Genomic DNA, 27,160 nt, shown 5'->3' with positions numbered 1-27,160 from the left:
AAAATGTTCCTTCACACTCTCTATATTTAAAATGATTTGTTAAAAGCCTCTGAAATTTCTAATTTACGGTACACCTCCCTGCCTTACTCTAAACATGGATGTTCTGCAACTGAAAGCTTTGTGGTGTGTGCTTCATTGGTTCACCCTACACTAGCAGACAGATGCAGAAGGTAGAAATATGAGTCATTTTTTATCAACCTTCCAAAGTTTAGATATAACATACTTGTAGATGTATTGAGAGGGGGAAAAAAATCCTCCTATTGATTTCTATCGTACCTGCAGTTGCAATACGAGCTACCAGCAGTAAACTTGCAACAATTAAACAATTATTTTTTAGTGAATTTGGTTGTTCTGCATCGTCCGGCAGAAGCTCAGACAATTCGATCGCCAAAGCCGAGCTCACCTGGAGCCTTTTTATCTTTCCAGTCACCAGTCAGAAGGGTTACAGCAGGGGCAGAGAGGGACCTCACAGCAGTGAGCTGTGTGGGCAGAACAGGACTCAGCAGACCTTCCCATGAACCTCGAGGTCCTATGAGTAACACAGAGAAAACACAATCATATTGTGTCAGAAAAGTCAGAATCTTGCCATCATCATCACCTCTCTCTCTCTTACTTTTCATTCTCTTTCTCATGCAGTGAAGGCATTTTGCTGACATAATTTGAGTCCAGGGCAGCAGAGTGGTGTAGTGGTTAGCACTGTCACCTCACAGCAAGAAAGTTCTGGGTTCGAGCCCAGTGGCCAATGAGGGCCTTTCTGTGTGGAGTTTGCATGTTCTCCCCGTGTCCGCGTGGGTTTCCTCCGGGTGCTCCGGTTTCCCCCACAGTCCAAAGACATGCAGGTTAGGTTAACTGGTGACTCTAAATTGACCGTAGGTGTGAATGTGAGTGTGAATGGTTTTCTGTGTCTATGTGTCAGCCCTGTGATGATCTGGCAACTTGTCCAGGGTGTACCTCACCTCTTGCCCATAGTCAGCCGGGATAGGCTCCAGCTTGCCCGTGACCCTGTAGAACAGGATAAGCGGCTACAGATAATGGATGGATGGATGGATTTGAGTCCACTTAGAGGGAAGAGTGATGCAATATTTCTATCCTGATAGGTGTGAACTCTTCCAAGATGACCCTGCCACTTCTTACAGGGCCCAAGGGCTCATTAAATGTCAGTCCTGGGATCGAGATGCTGACTTCTTCTGCTCCTCGGACCTGCCTGATCCATCCTGGTGCCCTGTGTCTGGTTGGAGTCTCATCGCATCGCTCCTGTAGAGGACGGCCCCATGTGGACAGTTGAAAGTCACACCTGGAGGACGCTCTGGACACTTACAGTAACGCTTTTATGACTGAGGACTACAGTTGACTTGCTAACTTTAGGACTGCAGTTGTCATGAACAGTTCTGCACTCAAGTTTCCATCACTGAAGAGTTTATAACATCAACGAAACTGACTTCATGTTAAAACTGTTAATGTTATAGTCAGGCTGTCTGTTGTTGCCCAAATGAGGATGGGTTCCCTTTTGAGTCTGGTTCCTCTCGAGGTTTCTTCCTCATGCCGTCTGAGGGAGTTTTTCCTTGCCACCGTAGCCACAGGCTTGCTCATTGGGGATAGATTAGGGATAAAATTAGCTCATGTTTTAAGTTGTTCAAATTCTGTAAAGCTGCTTTGTGACAGTGTTTATTGTTAAAAGCGCTATACAAATAAACTTGACTAATTAAATGGTTTAATGAGAATGAAAATTATGTAAAACATGTGCGATGACCTTCCCTCTCTTGAAATCCCAGCCCAACTAAATACCTGTCTATCTGTCTGTCTGTCTATCGGTCTGTCTGTCTGTCTGTCTAATAGCATCTCCTGGGAGTTTCATGCATAACAGTCTCTCGTAGTTACACTAGAAAAACAAAAATCATCCAGTGAAAGTTAATGTTGACTTCCTACCAGCTCAAATCAGTTTGGCCATTCTCCCCTGACCTCTATCAACAACAAGGAATTTTCTACCCACAAAATTACCACTCACTAGACGGGGTGGTCCCCCCACCCACCCTGCCGCACCATTTTAAACTCTATAGACTGCTGTGAGTGAAAATCCCAGGATATTAGCACTTTCTAAAATTCTCAAACCAGATTAATAAAAAAAAAGCATCGATTTCTTTTTTTTCCATGTCAAATTTTACGAGGATTCAATGATTCTTTAAGGATTCATTCAATAGATTATTATGGGTTCTTATCTTCCAAAATAATGGATCTGCTTGAAACCTTCTCTGATAAGAAAACCTTCTGTTGTAGGGGTCTAGTTATAACCATTAAGAGTTCCCCCATAGGGACAAGTGAAGTACCCTGAAGGGTTCTATATTTCCTAAGCGCGTATCGACTGAATCCTTCATCATTCATTCATTCATTCCATGTGCATGAGCTCTGACTTTACATCGCTGCCTGCATTTTCATCTCTCTTTCTCTCTCGAATGCATAACAGATTACTGAATCAAGGTCTATAGCTGTAGGATTCCTCCCTTAGGATACATTAAACTTTCCTGCTTAGGTTGTGCTTATGTGTAAACTAAATATTAATGATGCTTGTGATGTCCTTCATTACCATTAACACACACCATCTTTTTATATCTTATGCTTAATGAGTATCTGGTCAGGCTTGACATTTCCCATACAAACAGTAGCTCTTTGCATGAACCTCACAGTGATAATTATCTGTGTTGAAACAGACATTTTATCATTGGCCTCAACGTTTGCAGATTGTGCAGGCTTGTTTGGAGTTTTTTTAATGGCTCATCCATTACAATTTTGTGATAAAACCTGTCCAAATTAATCACTGACACCATAGCAACACAGCTATAGCCTATTACTTTCTGTCACAGGTTATATTTTACATTAATTTTCTTTCCCAATTTTTGTGATTACACTGCTTATGCAATGTAGAGTGTAGTTAATGCAATAAAGTTGTCAGAAATCAGGGCAAGTTTTATTTAAAAAAATAAAATAATGGTTTGTTAAAACCAAACTGAAGCTTGTTCCCTGCGCTTGTTAAAACTGTATATTCATATTCAGTGTGAAAAGCCTACAGCTAATATCGAACATGATGAACCTTTGCAAATATGGCTTGATTATGGCTCTGAATTCAGACACACCAAGAGAAATGATGAATAGAAAAAGCTGGATTTTGTCTGTAGAGTATAGAATTGTGAACAGCATCCATCCCATTTCAATTTTAATGCAATATATATATATATATCTATAATGTTCAGCCATCATCGTTTGAGAATAACGTGGAGGGTATAGAGGAATATTCTTTCCGTACATTAAATCTAGGGTTTAAATAGGAATATCTATAATCAAAAAGTACATTTTATACCGTACATGACATTTTAAACCATCTGATCGCGGAAAGGGAGTGTGTCACACACTTGAGCAATCATCAGAGAAAATAATCAACATGAAAATATCCAAAGACTTCTATCAACTTAACTGTGCATTCCCTGTAATTTACCTGTTTAATACCTGTTATTTAACCTGGACTCCAGTTTATTCTTCAAATAAATCTGCACAAGTATACCATCCCTCAAATGTTACAATAAGCAAGCTACTTAAAGCTAGATGTCCTTTCGATTTCATAAAATCTGTGAAATTTAGTTTCCTCTGAAATTTGGTCATTGTGATATATGTTTATTTCTGTAATATGTCAAAAAAAAAAAGCAAAACCAGGCCATTCTGTGGCTGGGAACTTATTTAATTTGAGGGGATTCCTGAGCAAATAATGTGCATGAAATCGCTCGCTTCGCGCAGTCAAGCAGACAGAGGAAGTCTGTGTGCGCATGCGCAGGTTTACCTTTGACCGTGCACTGACAGTTACATCATTCTGTCGCTAAACAAACACCTGATCACACCGAGGTCCTCGCTGACCACTGATATTTATTAGTTTGGTCCTGCGTTTCCTTTCCTTCGCAACATAACATCTTTTCTTCTCGCTTTCTGTTACTATCGTCGGTCTTTCACGTTTTACTTGCGTCCTCCATTTTTCTCTCCTGTTTCAAATTTGTATCCCACAATGCCTTGTGCAAACGGGGAAAGCTCACCATGTGATGCATGATGTACAGTAATATCTTGAATTAGGTCATGGTGAGGCGGCACGGTGGTGTAGTGGTTAGCGCTGTCGCCTCACAGCAAGAAGGTCCTGGGTTTGAGCCCCGGGGCTGGCGAGGGCCTTTCTGTGTGGAGTTTGCATGTTCTCCCCATGTCCACGTGGGTTTCCTCCGGGTGCTCCGGTTTCCCCCACAGTCCAAAGAAATGCAGGTTAGGTTAACTGGTGACTCTAAATTGACCGTAGGTGTGAATGCGAGTGTGAATGGTTGTCTGTGTCTATGTGTCAGCCCTGTGATGACCTGGCGACTTGTCCAGGGTGTACCCCGCCTTTCACCCATAGTCAGCTGGGATAGGCTCCAGCTTGCCTGCGACCCTGTAGAAGGATAAAGCGGCTAGAGATAATGAGATGAGATGAGAGGTCATGGTGAAGCAGGAAAAAATAGTGGAGAATTTAGGGCCATGTGACCCTAAATTCATTAATTGTTCTAGAGCAGCGGCTACAATTATCGACACCTTAACAATCTTTTGGTTGTTGCAAAAGTAGAAAAGACTTTCAATACGTAAATTGTGCATAAATAATGACTCAAACTTCCACTGAAAAAAAAGATGAGTTGATACCTGATTACTTAGCGCATCAGATTACGTGACACCGTTTCACAGTTATCGACACCCTTCCACAATTATCGACATCCAGATGATTATTAATAAAAATAATAATAATAATCGGTATGTGGTATTAAATTAACAAAACATTAGCTTTTATTTAAAATTTGTTTTATATAGACTTATATTGAGTACAAAATATATTTTATATAAATATATCGATGTCGGTGCTTTTGTAAATGAGGAAGTAATTCTAATGTTTGTAAACAAATGAACTGATAATGTTTAACCTGCGTCAGAAAATATTTTTGTTCCACTTTCTACCCACTTTCTAAGTATTTTCTTAGCTCGCATTTTGTTAATCATTCATTGTTGCTTGTATTAATTTCTAGTTTTGTAATTTACCAATAAATGTCAACAGGCAATTAACATGTAACCACATGAAAATGCAGGTCAAAGGTCGCATGTCATTCCTTGAACGAAAATATAAAATGTCTACTGATATTGTAATATGTGGTAGATATTTACAACAAACTGAAAAAAAAAATTCTGATGGAATAGAAAAATCTGAATATTTCAAGCATGTAATTTTTGATATGCTCAGAATTTAATTCTGGTCTAATTCTATGTATTGCAATAGGATTCCAAATACTCTATAAACATTCCATTCTGTTATGAATCAGAAAAAATATATATTATAAATCACAGCACTTTTATTTTTTTAAAGTACTTCATCTACTTCAACAATGTTACACAAAGATCGATCCGTAACAGTTGTAAATGTCACTTAATTCCACAGGGTGCTGATAATGGTGGACACCGGTGAAAGTGACTTCTCAAACGCGCGTTTAGATACAAAATGGCGACTGCCAAATGAAAGAGTAAGAAACAAAGTAGGGTTCGACGAGGAGATCATGAAATATTGGTGAATTTGATCAGTAAAAACATGTCTGTGATCTTTCCACCATGCTTACCTGCAATGATAACATCTGGGTTTTCCTCAAATTGCTGATCGTGCTGAAAAAAAATCCATCTCCGGTAACGAGCTGTGTCATCAGACGACAAGCTCAAAGGCCGAGGGGAGTCTTCTGGTTGATTAATTAACCAATAATAACTGTTGTAACTGAAACTCACCTTTGTAAATTGTTTTTTATCAGTAAATCTGAAAAGGTGTCAATAATTACGGACTGTCAATAATTGTAGCTGCCAAAAAAAAGAATAAAATTGTAAGTCTGTGATTCAAATTCAATAACTTTCGGTCCACTAAACAAATATAATTGGGTGTCAGGGAAAATTCTTTTTATGCTCTAAACTTGAAAAATCTGAACGGTTGTCTACCTTTAAGAGCCTTTGATTGGATAATTACTGCAGTGATTAACATGTTTCAACTGGCAACATTTATTTTAAGCCTAACTGATGCAGTGAGTAGCTTCTCATTCCTTTAACACCCATGTTGGAAGATGTATCCCATGGTCATGGAAAAGATGTTACTGTGCTTCAGAAGGGTCAAATTATTGACCTGCATCAAGCAAAGAACACAGCCATGGAGTTTGCTGAAATTACTGGAATTTGGTTAAGAACCATCCAATGTATTATTAAAACCTGGAAGGATAGTAGTGAACATACACCCATCATCCATAGTGACCACTGTACAAGCGTCTGGAGATCATGTTATGGTCTGTGGTTGCTTCAATTGGCCAGGTCAAGGATCAGGAACGTTATGTGGCAATAAAATGAATATTGCTAATGACATGAATTGACTGAATAACCAGATTATTCCATTAATGGATTTTTTCTTCTCTGATGGTACATAAAAATCTGGCTCAAATTGTGAAAGAGTAGTTCAGGAAGCATGAGGAATTATTTTCACACATGAATTGGCCACCACAGAGTCCTGACCTGAACACTAGTGTAAGTCTTTAAGATGTGCTGGAGAAGACTTTATGGAGTATTTGACTCTCCTATATAATATATCTCATCTCATCTCATCTCATCTCATTATCTCTAGCCGCTTTATCCTTCTACAGGGTCGCAGGCAAGCTGGAGCCTATCCCAGCTGACTACGGGCGAAAGGCGGGGTACACCCTGGACAAGTTGCCAGGTCATCACAGGGCTGACACATAGACACAGACAACCATTCACACTCACATTCACACCTACGGTCAATTTAGAGTCACCAGTTAACCTAACCTGCATGTCTTTGGACTGTGGGGGAAACCGGAGCACCCGGAGGAAACCCACGCGGACACGGGGAGAACATGCAAACTCCGCACAGAAAGGCCCTCGCCGGCCACGGGGCTCGAACCCGGACCTTCTTGCTGTGAGGTGACAGCGCTAACCACTACACCACCGTGCCGCCCCCTATATAATATATAGTGTATATATATATAAAGCGGCTAGAGATAATGAGATGAATGATATATATATAATAAGCTCTCATTGAAAAATGTACGTAACTCTGGATGGAAATAAATGTTGCGACATTGCATAAATTTGTTGAAACAATACTACAATGAATGCATGCCATAATTAAAACTAAAGGTTGGTCTCACAAAATATTAGATGATGCAACTTTTTTGTTTGGCCGGGCAGTGTGTTTATGTTAAAGGTGCCATATTGCATCCATTTTTCACACATTGGCACAGTTCCTCGAGGTCTTAATAAAATGTCTGTGACATGCTTTGGTCAAAATACCACAAGAATAAAGCACCACGACTCCCTTCTCACCCTGTCTAAACATCTCGTTTCAAAATGGGCAATTTGAGTTCCTGCCCCTTTAAATGACAAGCTACTGCTCAACCCACCCTACTCTTCTGCCGGCCAATCAGGTAGCACTTTCCTTGTGAATTTTTATTCACAAAGGCAGTTCTCAAGCTATGAGTGGAGATACTCAGATGAGGGGGGCGGCATGATTTTAATGAGTTCCCCTTGTGATGTAGAAACAGAAGCTAAATCTGAGCAGCTTGTTGAAGCACTTTTTTGTTTTTTTAATAGATAGAAATTGTTTCTTGAAGTTCAGAGTTTGTGGGTTGGTAGGTGCTCCAGATACCCAAAGTGTGTTTTTCATAATATGTCCCCTTTAAGATGTTTTAAGGTCAGGAAAGGCCAAGCTTGAAAAGCACTCAACAGCGTGGCAGATGTTTGGTGATCAAATCTATCTAGACAGCTAAAGCTTTATTTCTTTTCAGCTACTGTCGAATCTGTTTTGCTTTATGGTTGTGAGGGCTGGACCCTCACAACTGCATTGGAGAAATCCATAAATGGCACCTACACACCCGTGCTCCTTAGGGTACTTAACATCAGCCAGAGAGACCATATCACCAATTCTGAGCTGTACAGTGACATCCCCAGTATCTCAGACAAGACTGGCTACAGGAGGCTTGGCCTTGCTGGTCATTGCTTTCGCCACCCTGACCTTCCTGCAAGCCAGCTGGTGCTGTGGCGCCCAACCCATGGTCATCTGAGGAGGGGCCACCCTCCAGCCACCTTTCTAGATACACTAATGAGGGACACTGGGGCTCAGAGTTTCTCTAAACTAACATTGTGCATCAACAATCATGATAACTGGGCCACCAGGTTATATTGCTCTGCTGAGGCTGCATTGATGATGATGATGATGTTTTATACCACGGTGCTATTGTACTGTCAATTCTGATAGTGAGAATGTGCTGATTTATATCTATAATAGCAGCTCAGACAGTATTTCCTCATTCTCATGAGGAACTGTTTTAATAGTAACAAGTTACCCAGAGGGTGGCAGGGTGGTGTAGTGGTTAGCATTGTCGCCTCACAACAAGAAGGTCCTGGGTTCGAGCCCAGCGGCCAGTGAGGTGTGTGGAGTTTGCATGTTCTCCCTGTGTCTCCATAGGTTTCCTCTGGGTTAGAGCTGTGCAATATATCGTATTTTTATCGCGATATCGATATTGGTGTCAAACGATATCAAAATTCATAATATCGATATGAAACGATTTTTTGTCATTTGTCGAAAGGGACGTGCACAATATTTCTACAATGGCAATAAAACAACAATAACATTGACGTGACAGTAAGGTAAAATGAACCCTTCTGTCCCCTAAGGCACACCGTAGCCTTGCATACGTCATCCATTCTACTCCCGCGATATCTCCGCAACAGTAAAAAATCAATTCTTCTGTTTTCATACGTGTCGGGTGATTTGATATATTGATTTGTTAATATGTTGTTTGATTTGCTTGCTAATAGTTATAATAATACAATTAACATATTTACGTCATATTTTTGGATGTGGGACTGGGTAATGTAAAAATGGCATCTACGGAAGAAAACAAGCACAACAATATTAGCACATATCCAGCTTGCTAGCTGTGTTAGATGTGTTAAACCGTGTGGATTTAAGTGGAATAATTGCGAGTCGTCCTGTGGTCAAGGCAGCGTTTTAAGGTAAGGCAATTTGGTTATTAATGTTGCCCGCCGCGGCATGTTTACTTGGGTTCATTTGATTTTGACTTGTGCATCTGCAGCTAGCATCATGCTTTGAAGTAGGTTCTGCTAAGGACGGGTTTATTGCGCGATGTAGACGGACTCAGATGTAATTACATTGTTTTTAAAATTCCGTGCGCTTAAAACGGTGTCCCCCTGCTAATCATGTAGCCCTAATCATGTGTTGCTTTTACTTTTCGAGTGAAATATCTCTGCAAATGGTATTTCAATGCTGACATGCCAAAAAGATAGCGGAGTCCACATTTGGAAGATGAAGGAAGAGAAGCCTGATGCTTGAAAATAGATCGCTTAATCCACAACGCATATCTGTATTTGAGACATAACCTGCAACTAGTGGGGATGTTTTGGAATGACTGTGCATAGGGTGTTTTTGGCCACAGAACACTAACCCACAGTAGCAGGAGGACTACTGGGTTCGTGGATTTTGTCTGTTGACTGAGCGAAGCATGGGGTTTGCCTTGTGCCATTTCACGTAGCATCTAGCCGCAGTGCCACCTACACTTTCAGGGAATGTTTACATGCCGCTGAGCTATTTTCATGTATGTTAATTCTTAAGGACTTGTCTCTATATTGTGCGTGTTCACACACGGACTGGCCATCGGGAGTAGCGGGAGTTTTCCCGGTGGTTCAGTGTGGGCCGGCGGAGAAAAAAACAAAACAGTTGCGCGCTGGCCTTTAATATGATAAGCAATGTTAACAGTTTCTTTAAGAAACTGTTAACATTGTTTATTACAGTTGCGCGCTGGCCTTTAATATGATAAGCAATGTTAACAGTTTCTTAAAGAAACTGTTAACATTGCTTATCATATTAAAGGCCAGCGCGCAACTTTTTTTTTTTTTTTTTTCTCCGCCGGCCCACAAACTCCCGCTACTCCCAATGGCCAGTCCGTGTGTGTGCGTGTTTTAATGTTGGTGTCTTAACAACACACAAGCTTACGTTGTAGTGTGTGTGTGTGAGAGAGAGATTTTATCCTTGGCTGGCTACGAGCCAGTGTGGACGTTACGCAGTAATCACTGGTAATACCAGCGCTGGCTCCATCCTCTGTGATCGGAAATGTTGAGTGAGGAGAACGTGAGCCTTGTGCAGGCTATAGGACCTATGCAAAGTACGCGCTTGCACAGTAAATAGTTTAAGTAAAAGGCGTTTCAGGGTACAACGGGAAGGGTTGACAGGTAGCCTATGAGGCCTGTACTATAAAAATGTGGCCCGGTGCCTCAGGTGTTGATGATCAGGGCTTTAAAAAAAGGTGTATAAATATCGTTTTAAAAATCGCGATATCGATATTTACTGAAAAAATCGTGATATTGATTTTTTCCAATATCGAGCAGCCCTACTCTGGGTGCTCTGTTTTCCCCCAAAGATATGCAAGTTAGGTTAATTGGTGGCTCTAAATTGACTGTAGGTGTGAGTGTGAATGGTTGTTTGTCTCTATGTGTCAGCCCTGCAATGACCTCGCGACTTGTCCAGGGTGTACTGCCTCTTGCTCATAGTCAGCTGGGATAGGCTCCAGCTTGCCTGCAACCCTGTACAAGATAAGCGGCTACAGATAATGGATAGAAGTTACACAAATATGGTAAATTTGTATGGCAGATGTTCCCAAAGAGAGAGAGAGAGATGCAATTGTTAAAATGAAGACTTTTGTGAGACGTTTATTTAACACTTATGGAAGGAGTCTCCAGTGTCAACGCTTTGTAACAGAGGGAAGCCTGTAACTTGAAGTTTTCTGACATGGCCAGATTTTCATAACAGAGCTGCACTGTTTTTGTTTAATTATCTTCAAGAGAGAAAGGAATAAAGAGAGGCTGGTGAGGGAATGACTGTTTATAGCTGTTATAAGTGATATCAGGTCTTTCCTCTGCATCTCATCTCATTATCTCTAGCCGCTTTATCCTGTTCTACAGGGTTGCAGGCAAGCTGGAGCCTATCCCAGCTGACTACGGGCGAAAGGCGGGGTACACCCTGGACAAGTCGCCAGGTCATCACAGGGCTGACACATAGACACAGACAACCATTCACACTCACATTCACACCTACGGTCAATTTAGAGGCACCAGTTAACCTAACCTGCATGTCCTTGGACTGTGGGGGAAACCGGAGTACCCGGAGGAAACCCACGCGGACAACATGCAAACTCCACACAGAAAGGGCCTCGCCGGCCACAGGGCTCGAACCCGGACCTTCTCGCTGTGAGGCGACAGCGCTAACCACTACACCACCATGCCACCCTCTTTCCTCTGCATGTAACTACAAATTGATATGATATTGGTTTGCAATATAATCTCATCTCATTCTCATTATCTCTAGCCGCTTTATCCTTCTACAGGGTCGCAGGCAAGCTGGAGCCTATCCCAGCTGACTACGGGCGAAAGGCGGGGTACACCCTGGACAAGTCACCAGGTCATCACAGGGCTGACACATAGACACAGACAACCATTCACACTCACATTCACACCTACGGTCAATTTAGAGTCACCAGTTAACCTAACCTGCATGTCTTTGGACTGTGGGGGAAACCGGAGCACCCGGAGGAAACCCACGCGGACACGGGGAGAACATGCAAACTCCGCACAGAAAGGCCCTCGCCGGCCACGGGGCTCGAACCCGGACCTTCTTGCTGTGAGGCGACAGTGCTAACCACTACACCACCGTGCCGCCCGGTTTGCAATATAATTTATTCACCAATTCAAAAAGGTTAACAGTGACTAATTGCTGTAGTATAAGAGGAATAAAACACAGTTATTGGAAAATAATCACCTTCAGTCTGGCATCAAGTCGCATCACAGCACAATTTTTTTATGTTTAATATATCTTGGATGTCTGATTCCAAATATATGTTTTATCTCACTTAAATCTGAGACTTTCTCAATATTATCATAAGAAAGAAAAGGAGAAAAAAATCTCTTCTTGATTTGTAATGCAATGTAAGGTTATGAAATGTACCGCCGCAGTACAGGGATTCATTGAGCCATTTACACACAGTTGTTTGCATACTCAGCCTAGGAAGGAACAGCTTGTTTCACTATCTTCCAGGGAATCTCATTAAAGAAGATTTAGTTAATTCATTATGCAAATATGTGTTGTTTTCTTTTTCTAGCATTTCAACAGTAGAGTCTCATGTTGCAGAGGCACAGCAGGAAGCAAGTGATATCTACACTTCAGATATTTTTTTTTCTTGATATAATCCTGAATGATCAGCTGGTGTACACACACACACACACACACACACACAAAGAGTTTTTGCTATTGTCATTAGCATAAGAGAATCACCTAGACTTCGAACCAACTCTCCAAATAAGCAGATTCATACGGATAATGAACTGTTAAAAATATATGCTGTCTTCCTTTCGGCTATATTCTAACAACAAATAAGCAGTGGAATGTAGTGAGATGTTTGTCTCATGAAAGTGAAAAAAGCTTCAGTTTAACACAAACTGAGACTTGTGACAATCATGCACCAAGCTCCATCCGGCATGGGGTAACAGACAAGAAGATTATCTGAGTGAGTGAATAGATATGGGGAGAATGAAGGACGTCATTGCTGAATGATCAAACATGCATATGCAATTCAGCAAAGCACCTGATGTTTTCCCCTGTGTCTGGCATATTTAAAGGATAAAAAAGGACAAATTTGCTCTTAAAAGCTTATTGGCTGCCTATATTCCTTTACCTTCACCTGCAAAAACTCCGAAAGGGGTCAATGGGCAGATTTTATTTTAAAAAAAGTCTTGGCTTTTGATGCAAGAGGGCCTTTTTATCATCATAGATGATGTGATGGAAAGTGGAGGAGACATTATTTGTACTCTATTTTTATAAAGTCTTTCAGTCATGCAAAAAACGTCTGGAAGCTCTCTATAATAGGCTTTAGCTGAGACAGAAGGGAACAAGGTCGTTTGAGAGGCTGAATAGACAGACCAAAATTATCATTAAAATCTGATGTGGAATATTTTTGTATTCATCCATCCATCCATCCATCCATCCATTTTCTTCCACTTATCCGAAGTCGGGTCGCAGTGGCAGCAGGCTAAGCAGGGTATTCCAGGTGTCCCTCTCCCCAGCAACATGTTCCAGTTCCTCCTGAGGGATCCCAAGGCGCTCCCAGCCCAGATGAGATATATAATCTCTCTAGCATGTCCTGGCTCTACCCCGAGGTCTCCTCCCAGTTGGACGTGCCTGGAGAAGCTCCAAAGGAAGGTGCCCAGGAGGCATCCTAATCGGATGCCCGAACCACCTCAGCTGACTCCTTTCGACATGAAGGAGCAGTGGCTTGACTCAGAGATCCCTCCGGATGTCTGAGCTCCTCACCCTGTCTCTAAGAGTGATCCCAGCCACCCTACGAAAAAGCTCATTTCAGCCGCCTGTATCTGTGATCTCATCCTTTCGGTCACTACCCAAAGCTCATGACCATAGGTGAGGGTTGGAATGTAGATTGACTGGTAAATCAAAAGCTTTGCCTTCCGGCTCAGCTCCTTCTTCACCACGACGGACTGGATTTTTGTATTCAGACTCCTATATTTAGAGTCAACACATTTTGGGGAAATAATGGGACAGTTCTTCCCTCCTATAACATCACACATCCCTTTTTCTAATTATCAAGCTACTACTTATCTGGTTCACTGTGTGAAGTTCGTGCTTTCTGACTTTTATGACATTTATACAAATTTCCATAAGCAACGATAGTGGTTGATAGTAAAATTCATTTTAGAGTGCACGAACACTCAGCCCGCTCCCAAAATCAACCATCAACTTCATTATGAATCAACTTGTATTATACATGATTCAAGAAAACTGCTAGAAATTTGCAAGTATGAGACCATGCCGAGGATGTTAAATGCAGATTATATTCTTCTTAAAAACGATTCTTCGAAAACCTTTCTCTTACTGCAGAGATTTTCTTTAATAATACACTGGAAGATGGCATCATGCCAGTTCTTAAGAGGAAAAAACAAAAACATAATGTCACATACCGGTAGCTTTATGGATTTGATAAATGACTGACAGGATAAATGCCTTAAATACATCCACTAAATGCCACTTTCTTTTCCCCCATGGCCATTTCTCTGTAAAAAAAATAAAATAAAATATGATACATAATCATCACACAGGGATATATATATATATATATATATATATATATATATATATATATATATATATCAGGGTTTTGAACCGGTTCAAGGAACGAAAACGAAAACCGGGAACTTTTTCTATTTCACATGGAACAGAAACGAAACCAGAAACTTTATTATTTTTTATGTTCCGGAACAGAAACGCTTATTAAAAATAATGGTAACCGGTTAATACCGGTTTTTATTTTGTTCCTCAAAGTTTCCGTAGCCTACAAATAAAAAAGCCATTCTTCTCCTGCGCAAGTTTCTATGACCCGCTGGGGTTCACTTCCTGTGTGACGTTCGCTGACTGAATGGAGAGAGCGGGAAGGTGGACTACTATCACGTCTCCACGTGATAATAAGTGAATTACTGAGTGTCTGAGCAAAGAAGAGCCTGAACGATGCAACCTCCCTATTGGCTGTTTGTAAAAATGTATCAATTGTTGCCCTTCCCACGGGAATCATCGCGGACTCGAGAGACGAGACCTGACGAGTTAGTTCGTTGGTAGCAGAACAAAATGTCTGGACACAAATCAGGTTTTCAGAAAAGGAAAGAAAATAAACGGAGGGTTGAAAATACAAAAAAGGAGGCAGAAAATGCAAAACGAGTTTTAAGGTAGGACAAATGGTTACTTTTTAAGGCAGCCCGCCGTGGCTGCAGGCTTTCAGTTGTCATTGAATGGTTACTTTTCTGAGGCAGCCCGCCGTGGCTGCCTGCAGGCTTATTTATTATAGCCCATTTAGTTAAAATAGTTAATATAAAATGTTATAGTTATGTGATGGTTGTCCTGATTTAGACTGGTGTTTTTTTTTGGGGGGGGGGGGTTGCGCGATGTTGCACCCGGGTCCAGATTAGGGCAGAACCGGCCCTGGCTACATTTCAGGTGTAGTTTGTTTTATGAATGTATGTACTTGCATAGATGTGTACTTGGTCTTCCAATATGGCGCCTAACAAAATCTCGCGGCGCGGTGACGTCATGTGGTAGCCCTCTATAGGGCCTGACTAGCCTTTGGTAACACACTAAACGAATTATCTTTCATTTTTGGCACTTTTTCTGTTTGTGTAGATGGGAAGACATACTGAGAATCCAAATCGCCAACATTTGAAATAATAATTGTTTTGAATTACTTCTTGTCTTATTTAATGAAGATTGTAATAGAATTAGCCTACATTTGGCTTAAGCTGGATGAGACAGAGACATAACTTTATAGCCATTTGTTAAACCGCTGACAGGGAACGTAATTAACCGTTCCGGGAACAAAATTTTTTTGTTCTAACCGGTTCGGGAATGTCTATTTAATGGTGGAACCCAAAACCAGAAACGTTAAAATTCCGTTTCTGTTCGGAAAGAACCAATAGGAAAAAAATTCTGGTTCAAAGCCCTGATATATATATATATATATATATATATATATATATATATATATATATATATATATATATATATATATACTGTATGTCATTTGCACACTCGCACACTCACTATCACATTACCACAAACTCTCAAAGTCCTGTGGCGATTGGCAAACGACGAAAACAGCAGGTGTGGATACACTGGAAGCTGCAGTTGTGACCCTACATGCAGGCGGCTCAAGACACTGGTCGTCAGTCCTTGACCGAGACAGCAAAGGCTCTCGGCAACATCTTGAGTGACTGAGCAGCCCTCTTCAGGAACGCACTGCTCACCCCCGTAGCCTGGGAAGGGGGCTAGAAAAGGTGCCCTAAACATTGCCTGTCTCAATTAACCCAGGCCAGTTTACCGCAACTGGCAGGGATCCCCATCATGTGGTCGAAACACACGTAACATAAAAAAACAACAAACAGATACCGATCATAGTTGGCACATGGAACGTTCGAACACTCTTAGACAAAGATGATTCGAATAGACCGGTTAGAAGAACAGCACTCGTAGCAAAGGAGTTGTCAAGATACAGAGTGGACATTGCCGCCCTGAGTGAAACTCGTCTTGCTTAAGAAGGACAACTGAGAGAGCAAAAAGCTGGATACACCTTCTTTTGGAGTGGGCGTGGGAAGGATGAACGCCGTGAGTCAGAAGTTGGCTTCGCTATCAAAAACGACCTAATAGGCAAGCTAATTAGCCTACCCAAAGGAGTCAACGATCGTCTCATGACGCTTACTCTTCAACTACAACCCCGATTCCAAAAAAGTTGGGACAAAGTACAAATTTTAAATAAAAACGGAATGCAATGATGTGGAAGTTTCAAAATTCCATATTTTATTCAGAATAGAACATAGATGACATATCAAATGTTTAAACTGAGAAAATGTATCATTTAAAGAGAAAAATTAGGTGATTTTAAGTTTCATGACAACAACACATCTCAAAAAAGTTGGGACAAGGCCATGTTTACCACTGTGAGACATTCCCTTTTCTCTTTACAACAGTCTGTAAATGTCTGGGGACTGAGGAGACAAGTTGCTCAAGTTTAGGGATAGGAATGTTAACCCATTCTTGTCTAATGTAGGATTCTAGTTGCTCAACTGTCTTAGGTCTTTTTTGTCGTATCTTCTGTTTTATGATGCGCCAAATGTTTTCTATGGGTGAAAGATCTGGACTGCAGGCTGGCCAGTTCAGTACCCGGACCCTTCTTCTACGCAGCCATGATGCTGTAATTGATGCAGTATGTGGTTTGGCATTGTCATGTTGGAAAATGCAAGGTCTTCCCTGAAAGAGACATCGTCTGGATGGGAGCATATGTTGCTCTAGAACCTGGATATACCTTTCAGCATTGATGGTGTCTTTCCAGATGTGTAAGCTGCCCATGCCACACGCACTAATGCAACCCCATACCATCAGAGATGCAGGCTTCTGAACTGAGCGCTGATAACAACTTGGGTCGTCCTTCTCCTCTTTAGTCTGAATGACACGGCGTCCCTGATTTCCATAAAGAACTTCAAATTTTGATTCGTCTGACCACAGAACAGTTTTCCACTTTGCCACAGTCCATTTTAAATGAGCCTTGGCCCAGAGAAGACGTCTGTGCTTCTGGATCATGTTTAGATACGGCTTCTTCTTTGAACTATAGAGTTTTAGCTGGCAACGGCGGATGGCACGGTGAATTGTGTTCACAGATAATGTTCTCTGGAAATATTCCTGAGCCCATTTTGTGATTTCCAATACAGAAGCATGCCTATATGTGATGCAGTGCCGTCTAAGGGCCCGAAGATCACGGGCACCCAGTATGGTTTTCCGGCCTTGACCCTTACGCACAGAGATTCTTCCAGATTCTCTGAATCTTTTGATGATATTATGCACTGTAGATGATGATATGTTCAAACTCTTTGCAATTTTACACTGTCGAACTCCTTTCTGATATTGCTCCACTATTTGTCGGCGCAGAATTAGGGGGATTGGTGATCCTCTTCCCATCTTTACTTCTGAGAGCCGCTGCCACTCCAAGATGCTCTTTTTATACCCAGTCATGTTAATGACCTATTGCCAATTGACCTAATGACTTGCAATTTGGTCCTCCAGCTGTTCCTTTTTTGTACCTTTAACTTTTCCAGCCTCTTATTGCCCCTGTCCCAACTTTTTTGAGATGTGTTGCTGTCATGAAATTTCAAATGAGCCAATATTTGGCATGAAATTTCAAAATGTCTCACTTTTGACATTTGATATGTTGTCTATGTTCTATTGTGAATACAATATCAGTTTTTGAGATTTGTAAGTTATTGCATTCCGTTTTTATTTACAATTTGTACTTTGTCCCAACTTTTTTGGAATCGGGGTTGTATATGGAAAGACAAACGCTACCATTGTCAGCTGCTATGCCCCTACCATGATAAACCCCAATGACATCAAGGACACATTTTATGAGGAGCTAGACACTATCATTGCTTCCACACCTAAACAAGACAAACTAGTGGTTCTTGGGGACTTCAATGCCCGGGTTGGGTCGGATGTAGAAACGTGGGGAGAAGTCATTGGGAAGCACAGCGTTGGATCATGCAACAGCAATGGTCTACTCCTCCTCAGACTCTGTGCCCAGCACCGTCTTAGTATCACAAATACACTCTTTCAGCTGGCAACCAGAAACAAAACCACCTGGATGCACCCACGTTCAAAACACTGGCATCTCATAGACTATGCCATTGTTAAAACCAGAGACAGAAATGACGTGCGAGTGACAAAGTCAATGTGTGGAGCAGACTGCTGGACGGACCATCACCTCATCATATGCAAACTCAACTTCTGCATTCAACCACCTAGGAGCCCACAGGGGAAGAAACCACCCAAGCGTCTAAATGTCGACAAGCTGAAAAATGTCAACATCAAGCAGCAAGTAGCCAGTGAGCTGGATAGGAAACTTGATTCATTGCCCTTAAACTCTGGCAACATTGAGCTGGACTGGGCAGAATTCAGGAATACTGTACACTCAATTTGCAGTGACATACTGGGTCCTAAAACGCACTCTCACCAGGACTGGTTTGATGAAAACAATGAGGCCATAGATAAGCTGCTTGAAGAGAAAAACAAGCTCATAAGGCTAAACCTCTCAAACAAGACTCCAGCCAACACAGCTGCTCTACGCTAAGTAAAGCAGACAGTCCAGACTGAATTAAGGCATATGAAGGACAGATGGCTCAGTCAAAAGGCAGATGAAATCCAGGCCTACGCTGACACCCACAATTCTAAATGCTTCTACCAAGCTGTTAGAACACTGTATGGACCTCAGCCTGCTGGTACATCACCACTGCTCTCTGCTGATGGAACCAAACTTATTACAGACAAGCCTGGCATTCTTGATAGGTAGGCAGAGCATTTCGAGTCAGTTCTAAACAGGCCATCATCAATCAGCAACGAGGCAATAAATCGCCTACTTCAGGCGCAAACTGACACAACACTTGATGACCCTCCTTCTGCTACAGAGACCGACAAGGCTATAAGGCAAATGGCAAATGGCAAAGCTCCTGGGGCAGATGCCATTCCAGCCGAGATCTACAAATGTGCAGGTCCAATGATGATTCAGAAATTGTCCACACTTTTCCAGTCAGTGTGGGCAAAGGAAACTTTACCACAGGACCTAAAGGATGCTTCAATAGTTCACCTATACAAGCGCAAAGGTAACATACAGTCCTGCGACAACCATCGAGGAATTTCACTCCTATCCATCGCTGGAAAAATCCTCGCACGCATACTGTTGAACAGACTTCTTCGCCACCTAGAGAATGGCCTCCTACCTGAAAGTCAGTGTGGTTTCCGCTCAGGTAGTGGAACAGTGGACATGATATTTGCTGCCAAACAACTGCAGGAGAAATGCCAAGAACAGAACGCCAGCCTCTATACAACATTTGTAGACCTCATGAAAGCGTTTGAGACTGTCAACAGGACTGGTTTATGTTTAATCATGGAGAAATTTGGCTGCCCCCCAAGGTTTATTAAGATGGTATGTCAATTCCATGATGGCATGCAGGCCCGCATCCTCGATGATGGCAACCAATCTTCACCCTTTGAGGTCACAAACGGGGTCAAGCAGGGCTGCGTCTTAGCCCCAATGCTGTTCAGCATGATGTTCACTGCTATGCTGGCAGATGCTTTCTCTGAAAGTGACCCAGGTATTGACATCAGGTACCGCACAGATGGGGGAGTCTTCAACCTGCAGCGCCTGAAGGCCAAGACCATGGTTTGCTTCAAAAGAATTAGAGACCTTCTCTTTGCAGACGATTGTGCTCTAAATGCCTCAACAGAGTCTGACATGCAACAAAGCATGAACAGGTTCTCGGATGCATGTGACAACTTTGGTTTGACGATAAGCACTAAGAAAACTGAGATCATGTTCCAACCAGCACCAAACAGCCCTTACATTGCTCCGAACATCTACATCAAGCCTGAGCACCTCAAACCTGTGGAGAAGTTTACTTACCTTGGAAGCACCTTATTCAGAAATGTCTACGTTGATGATGAAGTCAACTCTCGCATAGCTAAAGCAAGCTCAGCCTTTGGACGCCTGAGTAAAACTGTATGGGGCCGCCGTGGCATTACCACAGGGACAAAGCTCAGTGTGTACAGAGCAGTTGTACTGACAATCTTACTCTATGCAATCGAGACCTGGACGGTGTACCAAAGACACACCAAGAAACTAAACCACTTCCACACAGTATGCCTCTGGAAAATTCTGTGTATCAGATGGCAGGAAAAGATTCCAGATACTGAGGTCCTGAGCCGTGCCAATATGTACAGCATCGACATTATGCTGCGTTCAGGCCAACTCCACTGGGCTGGTCATGTTAGAAGAATGGATGACACCCGAATCCCGAAACAGCTCTTGTACGGAGAGCTAAAAAAATGGCTCACGCTCCAGAGGTGGTCAGAAAAAGCGGTACAAAGACTCCCTGAAAGTATCCACCAAGCTGTTCCACATCGAACGTAACACATGGGAAAATCTAGCACTTGACCGAAGTGCCTGGCAATCTAGCGTAAACTTGGGAGCAAAGAAACATGAGGAAAATTCTATCTGCCTGGCAAAACAAAAGAGGGCAAAGCGAAAGGAGAGAGAACCATCGGAAACAGCTCCATCCGGACCGTCTTGTCCGAAATGTGGAAGGACGTTCCATGCGAGGATTGGACTTATCAGCCATCTTCGAACCCACAACAATGAACACTGATAATTGCAGAGACGAAACTATGGTCATCTTTGACATCGAAGGATGAACTACTACTATATATATATATATATATATATATATATATATATATATATATATATATATATATCAGGGCTTTGAACCAGAATTTTTTTCCTATTGGTTCGTTCCGAACAGAAACGGAATTTTAACGTTTCCGGTTTTGGGTTCCACCATTAAATAGACGTTCCCGAACCGGTTAGAACAAAAAAATTTCTTTCCCGGAACGGTTAATTACGTTCCCTGTCAGCTGTTTAACAAATGGCTATAAAATTATGTCTCCGTCTCATCCAGCTTAAGCCAAATGTAGGCTAATTCTATTACAACCTTCATTAAATAAGACAAGAAATAATTCAAAACAATTATTATTTCAAATGTGTTTATTGTTAACCGAAGGATTTTCAACACAAACGTCAATGACATTATAAAGTCACGTGGCTATGCCACTCAGTGGACAACAACAAAATCCCACAGCCCATCAGTCATCAGGTCATTTCTTAGGCATTTGCTACACCATAAACAGTTGCTACACCAACTTAAAAGAAGTCACCAAACCTGGTCGTGACCATTCACAGTAGGCAAGGAAAGGAGGGAAAAAAACAGGCCATCCAATATTCACACCGTAACAAGTCTTTTATTTTTTTTTTAGCTTAGCATAGGCCTACTAACATTTAGGCCTATAAAATGCAATTCCATAGCCCATATCCATCAGGTATCGTTAATGAACAAACATGCTAACATTTATCAAAGAAGTAGGTAACAAAAGTGGCTCACGTTTAGTAGGCAACAAAAACTTAAAAATATAGGCTACACCGTAACCTGGTGTTGTTAAACAAAAAAGATTTGTGACTGACATACGTTAGACTATCGAGAATTGTCCAAACCATTGCCTTCCAGGCTGCCAAAAATAATAGCCAATAATAATAAAAATAAAATAAATCCTGTACAGTCACAAAAATACGGTAGTAATTCCCATACTATAGTAGCCTACCCATTAAAAATTAACCAAGAAAGATGGAAGTGGAAATGGGTTAGCTTACATTCCAAACTGTTTATTCAAGCGGATGAAAAGAATATCCTCCAGAATTTTGTCATTCAGGGACGACCTAAGCGGTGAAAGAATAAACTTCAAAGATGAAAATGCACGCTCCACGCTGACTTGGGTCACGGGGAGCGCTATGACTGACGTTGCGAGTTTGTGCATATCTGCATTTGAAGCGGCCATGGATGCCCAGTAACGAAGGACGTTCTCGGTGCGCTTTAAACGCGCTTCTCTGGAATAGGTGTCTAACACCGATGCAATGGGAACTCGGCCCTTTTGTACGACGGTGGTTTCTCTTTCTTTAGCCACCAGCAGCTGCTCAATTTCATCGTCATCTTCAGATGAAGATGATGAATGCTCAGCTACACTGTCTGTGTTGGGGGCGGCGGACAGGTTTTGGATCATGTCCCAAGTGCGGCACAGGTGTAATTTCGCCATCTCAGCCTGATTATCTGTCAAAAATAGCCTACCTGTATATCTAGGATCAACAAATACAGCAGCCACAAATGCATCATTTTCAAACAGTGTATGCTGACGTGCTTTCATGTACTGGACCAATCGTTTGGCAAAGGGGCTGTCAATTTTGTCGGTATCTAACACACACTTCAGCCACAGGCCGTAAAAGTCACCTGCGGTAAGCTGTTCTGATTGGATGCATTTAGTGGTAATTTTTGCAGGTTTCAACACATTGACTACATTTGAAATGGCCTGCCACTCGGATTCACTTAAATGCAGCTCATTAACTGTAGGCGACATGTCATCACAAAATGATCTGAGCTCGCAAAGTTGATCCAGCATATCGTGCGTGGAATGCCAGCGCGTTGGGCAGTCAACTATGGCCCTCTTGTGGCCCATTCTTTTGATAACGGCCACAACATTTGGAGTGCGCAACTTTTTAGCAACACGGCGTGCTTTACCGATGATGTTAGACACCCCTTTCTCTTTCAATGCATCGTCTACTGCTAACTATAAAGTGTGTGCTGAACAACGCACACTTCGCAACACCTGCCCCTGAACAACAGGATCAATTTCAATATCAGGTTCTTTTTCCATGTTGTCAGCTTTTGTGTCCACATCGTTGTTCTCCTCCTCCTCATCGTGTCCTATCGCTTGCAGATCGGACAATACTTGCACTGCTTTTTGCATGTTGGCACCGTTGTCCGCAGTGATCGAGTACACCTGCTTCAGGCTGATTTTATACTCTGCCAGTACCTCTGGTACCACAGAGGATATGTAGGAGGCCGTGTGTCTTTCACACAATTCTCAAACAGCCAGCGTCCGTAACACAATGTTTTCTCCAGCTGTATATTGCATGTTAATCCCCAAAACAGAGCGATCCCTGCAAGTGGCGCTGTCGATTTTCAGCAGGATAAGCCTGCCACTAAGCTCATCCATCAGTTTTCTCCTTTCACTGTCGGCGAGTGTTGTTACCCTCTCACGAATGTTGGCTGAATTAATTGCGAAACCATTTCCAATTGCTTGTTGTAGTGGGTCGATTATTTTTCTAAAGCCACTGTCCTCCATTAAGGAAAATGGTCTGCCGTTCACTGTGACGAACTCCAAACACGCATCTACTAGGGCCTCGGATGTAATGGGTACATTGAGCAATTTTGGCTTCTTAACAACGACCGCATCTAGAGTACTTTGCCCTGTGCCAGGTCTTTTTTGTGCGGTGTCAGTAGAAGAGTTGTTGAACAGGTCCGGATGCCATCTTTGGATATGCCTCTGCAAATTCCCCCCATGGTTGCCCGCTATTTCGGCTCCACATCCCTCAACGTTGCACTTCGATTTGTTTGTTGCTGGGTCAAAGGAAAAATGTTGGCGATTTGGATTTGCAGTATGTCTTCCCATCTACACAAACAGAAAAAGTGCCAAAAATGAAAGATAATTCGTTTAGTGTGTTACCAAAGGCTAGTCAGGCCCGAATGCATTGATAGGCTAACAGAGGTTAGCGTCATTTAATGTTCGTGAGCCTCTCATTAACGTGGACAAATATATTGATATCGTGTTTGAAATTGACGTTTTTGAATAACAATAGACTGCAATATTTACCTCTTACTTAAGATGTGGAGACGTGATAGTAGTCCACCCTCCCGCTCTCTCCATTCAGTCAGCTAACGTCACACAGGAAGTGAACCCCAGCGGGTCATAGAAACTTGCGCAGGAGAAGAATGACTTTTTTTTTATTTGTAGGCTACGGAAACTTTGAGGAACGAAATAAAAACCGGTATTAACCAGTTACCATTATTTTTAATAAGTGTTTCTGTTCCGGAACATAAAAAATAATAAAGTTTCTGGTTTCGTTTCTGTTCCATGTGAAATAGAAAAAGTTCCTGGTTTTCGTTTTCGTTCCTTGAACCAGTTCAAAGCCCTGATATATATATATATATATATATATATATATATATATATATATATATATATATATATACGTATATACATACAACCCCGATTCCAGAAAAGTTGGGACAAAGTACAAATTGTAAATAAAAACGGAATGCAATGATGTGGAAGTTTCAAAATTCCATATTTTATTCAGAATAGAACATAGATGACATATCAAATGTTTAAACTGAGAAAATGTATCATTTAAAGAGAAAAAATAGGTGATTTTAAATTTCATGACAACAACACATCTGTGAGCTAAGACATTCTTATCTGATTTTCATCTGAACCCAGAATGTATTGTAGTTATTATATATTCTTGAGTTTTGCCTCACATTTTTATACCACAGCATTGGTGAAATCTGATTCATTTTTCAAATCTGTTTCATCACACCATGGCTCGGACAGTATTGTTGACAAAAAAGGAAAGTGACAGGTTTATAGTCATCTGCTAGTTCTAATACATAGGGATTTGCTGAAGTGCCCTTGAGTAAGACACCTAACCCCTAACTGCTCCCCAGGCTGCTCTGGGTGTGTTGTACGTCGCTCTGGATAAAAGCATCTGCTAAATGCCATTAATGTAATGTAATGTATGGTGGACACTGTGTATATCCATCCATCCATTATCTGTAGCCGTTTTATCCTGTGCAGGCAAGCTGGAGCCTATCCCAGCTGACTATGGGTGAAAGGCGGGGTACACCCTGGACAAGTCGCCAGGTCATCACAGGGCTGACACATAGACACAGACAACCATTCACACTCACATTCACACCTACGCTCAATTTAGAGCCACCAATTAGCCTAACCTGCATGTCTTTGGGCTGTGAGGGAAACCAGAGCACCCGGAGGAAACCCATGCAGACACAGGGAGAACATGCAAACTCCACACAGAAAGGCCCTTGTCAGCCGCTGGGCTCGAACCCGGACCTTCTTGCTGTGAGGCGACAGTGCTACCCACTACACCACCGTGCCGCCCCGACACTGTATATAGTCCAAGCCTAATAATGAACCAATTAAACCATAAAGAACATATATTTGTATTTACATATATTAATAGAGTAAACATAAACATAAAATACCTATATAACTGTTAATATGGTGAAGCTTTCTGTAAGGAGACATTTATTTATTGAACGAGCCTCCAGAGTCAGTGCTTTGTACCAGACGATAAATTTTCTACCATGGGAGAGTTTTCAGGATCGTAGAGTTTCTATTATCTCTGTAACATGATAAGATGTGCTTTCTTTCTTTTCTTTTTTTTTAGTTCCACAATATCAAATGGATCGAATGTACAATTTTGTCTTTTTTTTTTTTTATTAAACATTGTAATCATTGGCATATTGCTGTGTTATAAGATGAATAGACATTTTGGGATGTGTTATAAGAAAATAATTTTCTTCACTTCAAAGTTTGGCTGCATCTCACCACCATGTCATTATTATTTTCCTATAATAACACACCCTGCCGTGTTTTATTCCTTACATAACACAGTCTACAGAATATTTACAGCTGAACAGAATTGCAGTTTTGTGGAACAGAATGTTTGCTTTGGTATGAAATAAAGATGTAGGTACTCCCACAGGCATAATAGTGGAGACAGACAGAGAGAGAGAGAGAGAGAGAGAGAGAGAGAGAGCTTTCCTTACTGAGAAAATGATTTGAATTAACAGGGATCACATGTGTATTAACTGTGTGGTTATAATGCCAAATAAAAAGATGTGAAAGATATGTGTAAGATTCATTCATTTGCATTGTACACTTGAAGAATTTGCAAGTCATCTATCTATCTATCTATCTATCTATCTATCTATCTATCTATCTATCTATCTATCTACAGTATCTATCTACAACCCCGATTCCAAAAAAAGTTGGGACAAAGTGCAAATTGTAAATAAAAACAGAATGCTGTGGAAGTTTCAAAATTCCATATTTTATTCAGAATAGAACATAGATGACATATCAAATGTTTAAACTGAGAAAATGTATCATTTAAAGAGAAAAATTAGGTGATTTTTAAATTTCATGACAACAACACATCTCAAAAAAGTTGGGACAAGGCCATGTTTACCACTGTGAGACATCCCCTTTTCTCTTTACAACAGTCTGTAAACGTCTGGGGACTGAGGAGACAAGTTGCTCAAGTTTAGGGATAGGAATGTTAACCCATTCTTGTCTAATGTAGGATTCTAGTTGCTCAACTGTCTTAGGTCTTTTTTGTCGTATCTTCCGTTTTATGATGCGCCAAATGTTTTCTATGGGTGAAAGATCTGGACTGCAGGCTGGCCAGTTCAGTACCCGGACCCTTCTTCTACGCAGCCATGATGCTGTAATTGATGCAGTATGTGGTTTAGCATTGTCATGTTGGAAAATGCAAGGTCTTCCCTGAAAGAGACGTCGTCTGGATGGGAGCATATGTTGCTCTAGAACCTGGATATACCTTTCAGCATTGATGGTGTTTTTCTAGATGTGTAAGCTGCCCATGCCACACGCACTAATGCAACCCCATACCATCAGAGATGCAGGCTTCTGAACTGAGCGCTGATAACAACTTGGGTCGTCCTTCTCCTCTATAGTCCGAATGACACAGCGTCCCTGATTTCCATAAAGAACTTCAAATTTTGATTCGTCTGACCACAGAACAGTTTTCCACTTTGCCACAGTCCATTTTAAATGAGCCTTGGCCCAGAGAAGATGTCTGCTCTTCTGGATCATGTTTAGATACGGCTTCTTCTTTGAACTATAGAGTTTTAGCTGGCAACGGCGGATGGCACGGTGAATTGTGTTCACAGATAATGTTCTCTGGAAATATTCCTGAGC

The 27,160-nt window shown here is 41.6% G+C and overlaps 1 protein-coding gene across 1 annotated transcript in view; it reads right to left on the bottom strand.

Moving 5' to 3' along the window:
• tcerg1l (transcription elongation regulator 1 like) overlaps positions 1 to 27,160 on the bottom strand; it is a 267,113-nt gene that overhangs the window by 29,350 nt on the left and 210,603 nt on the right. The window contains exon 5 of the mRNA XM_060940254.1: positions 404 to 529. Coding sequence (XP_060796237.1) covers positions 404 to 529 — 126 coding nt within the window. The remainder of the gene's footprint in view (positions 1 to 403; positions 530 to 27,160) is intronic.

This window comes from Neoarius graeffei, chromosome 14, assembly GCF_027579695.1.
Source record: "Neoarius graeffei isolate fNeoGra1 chromosome 14, fNeoGra1.pri, whole genome shotgun sequence".
Lineage (NCBI taxonomy): Eukaryota > Metazoa > Chordata > Actinopteri > Siluriformes > Ariidae > Neoarius > Neoarius graeffei.
This window is presented reverse-complemented; position numbering and strand designations above follow the sequence as displayed.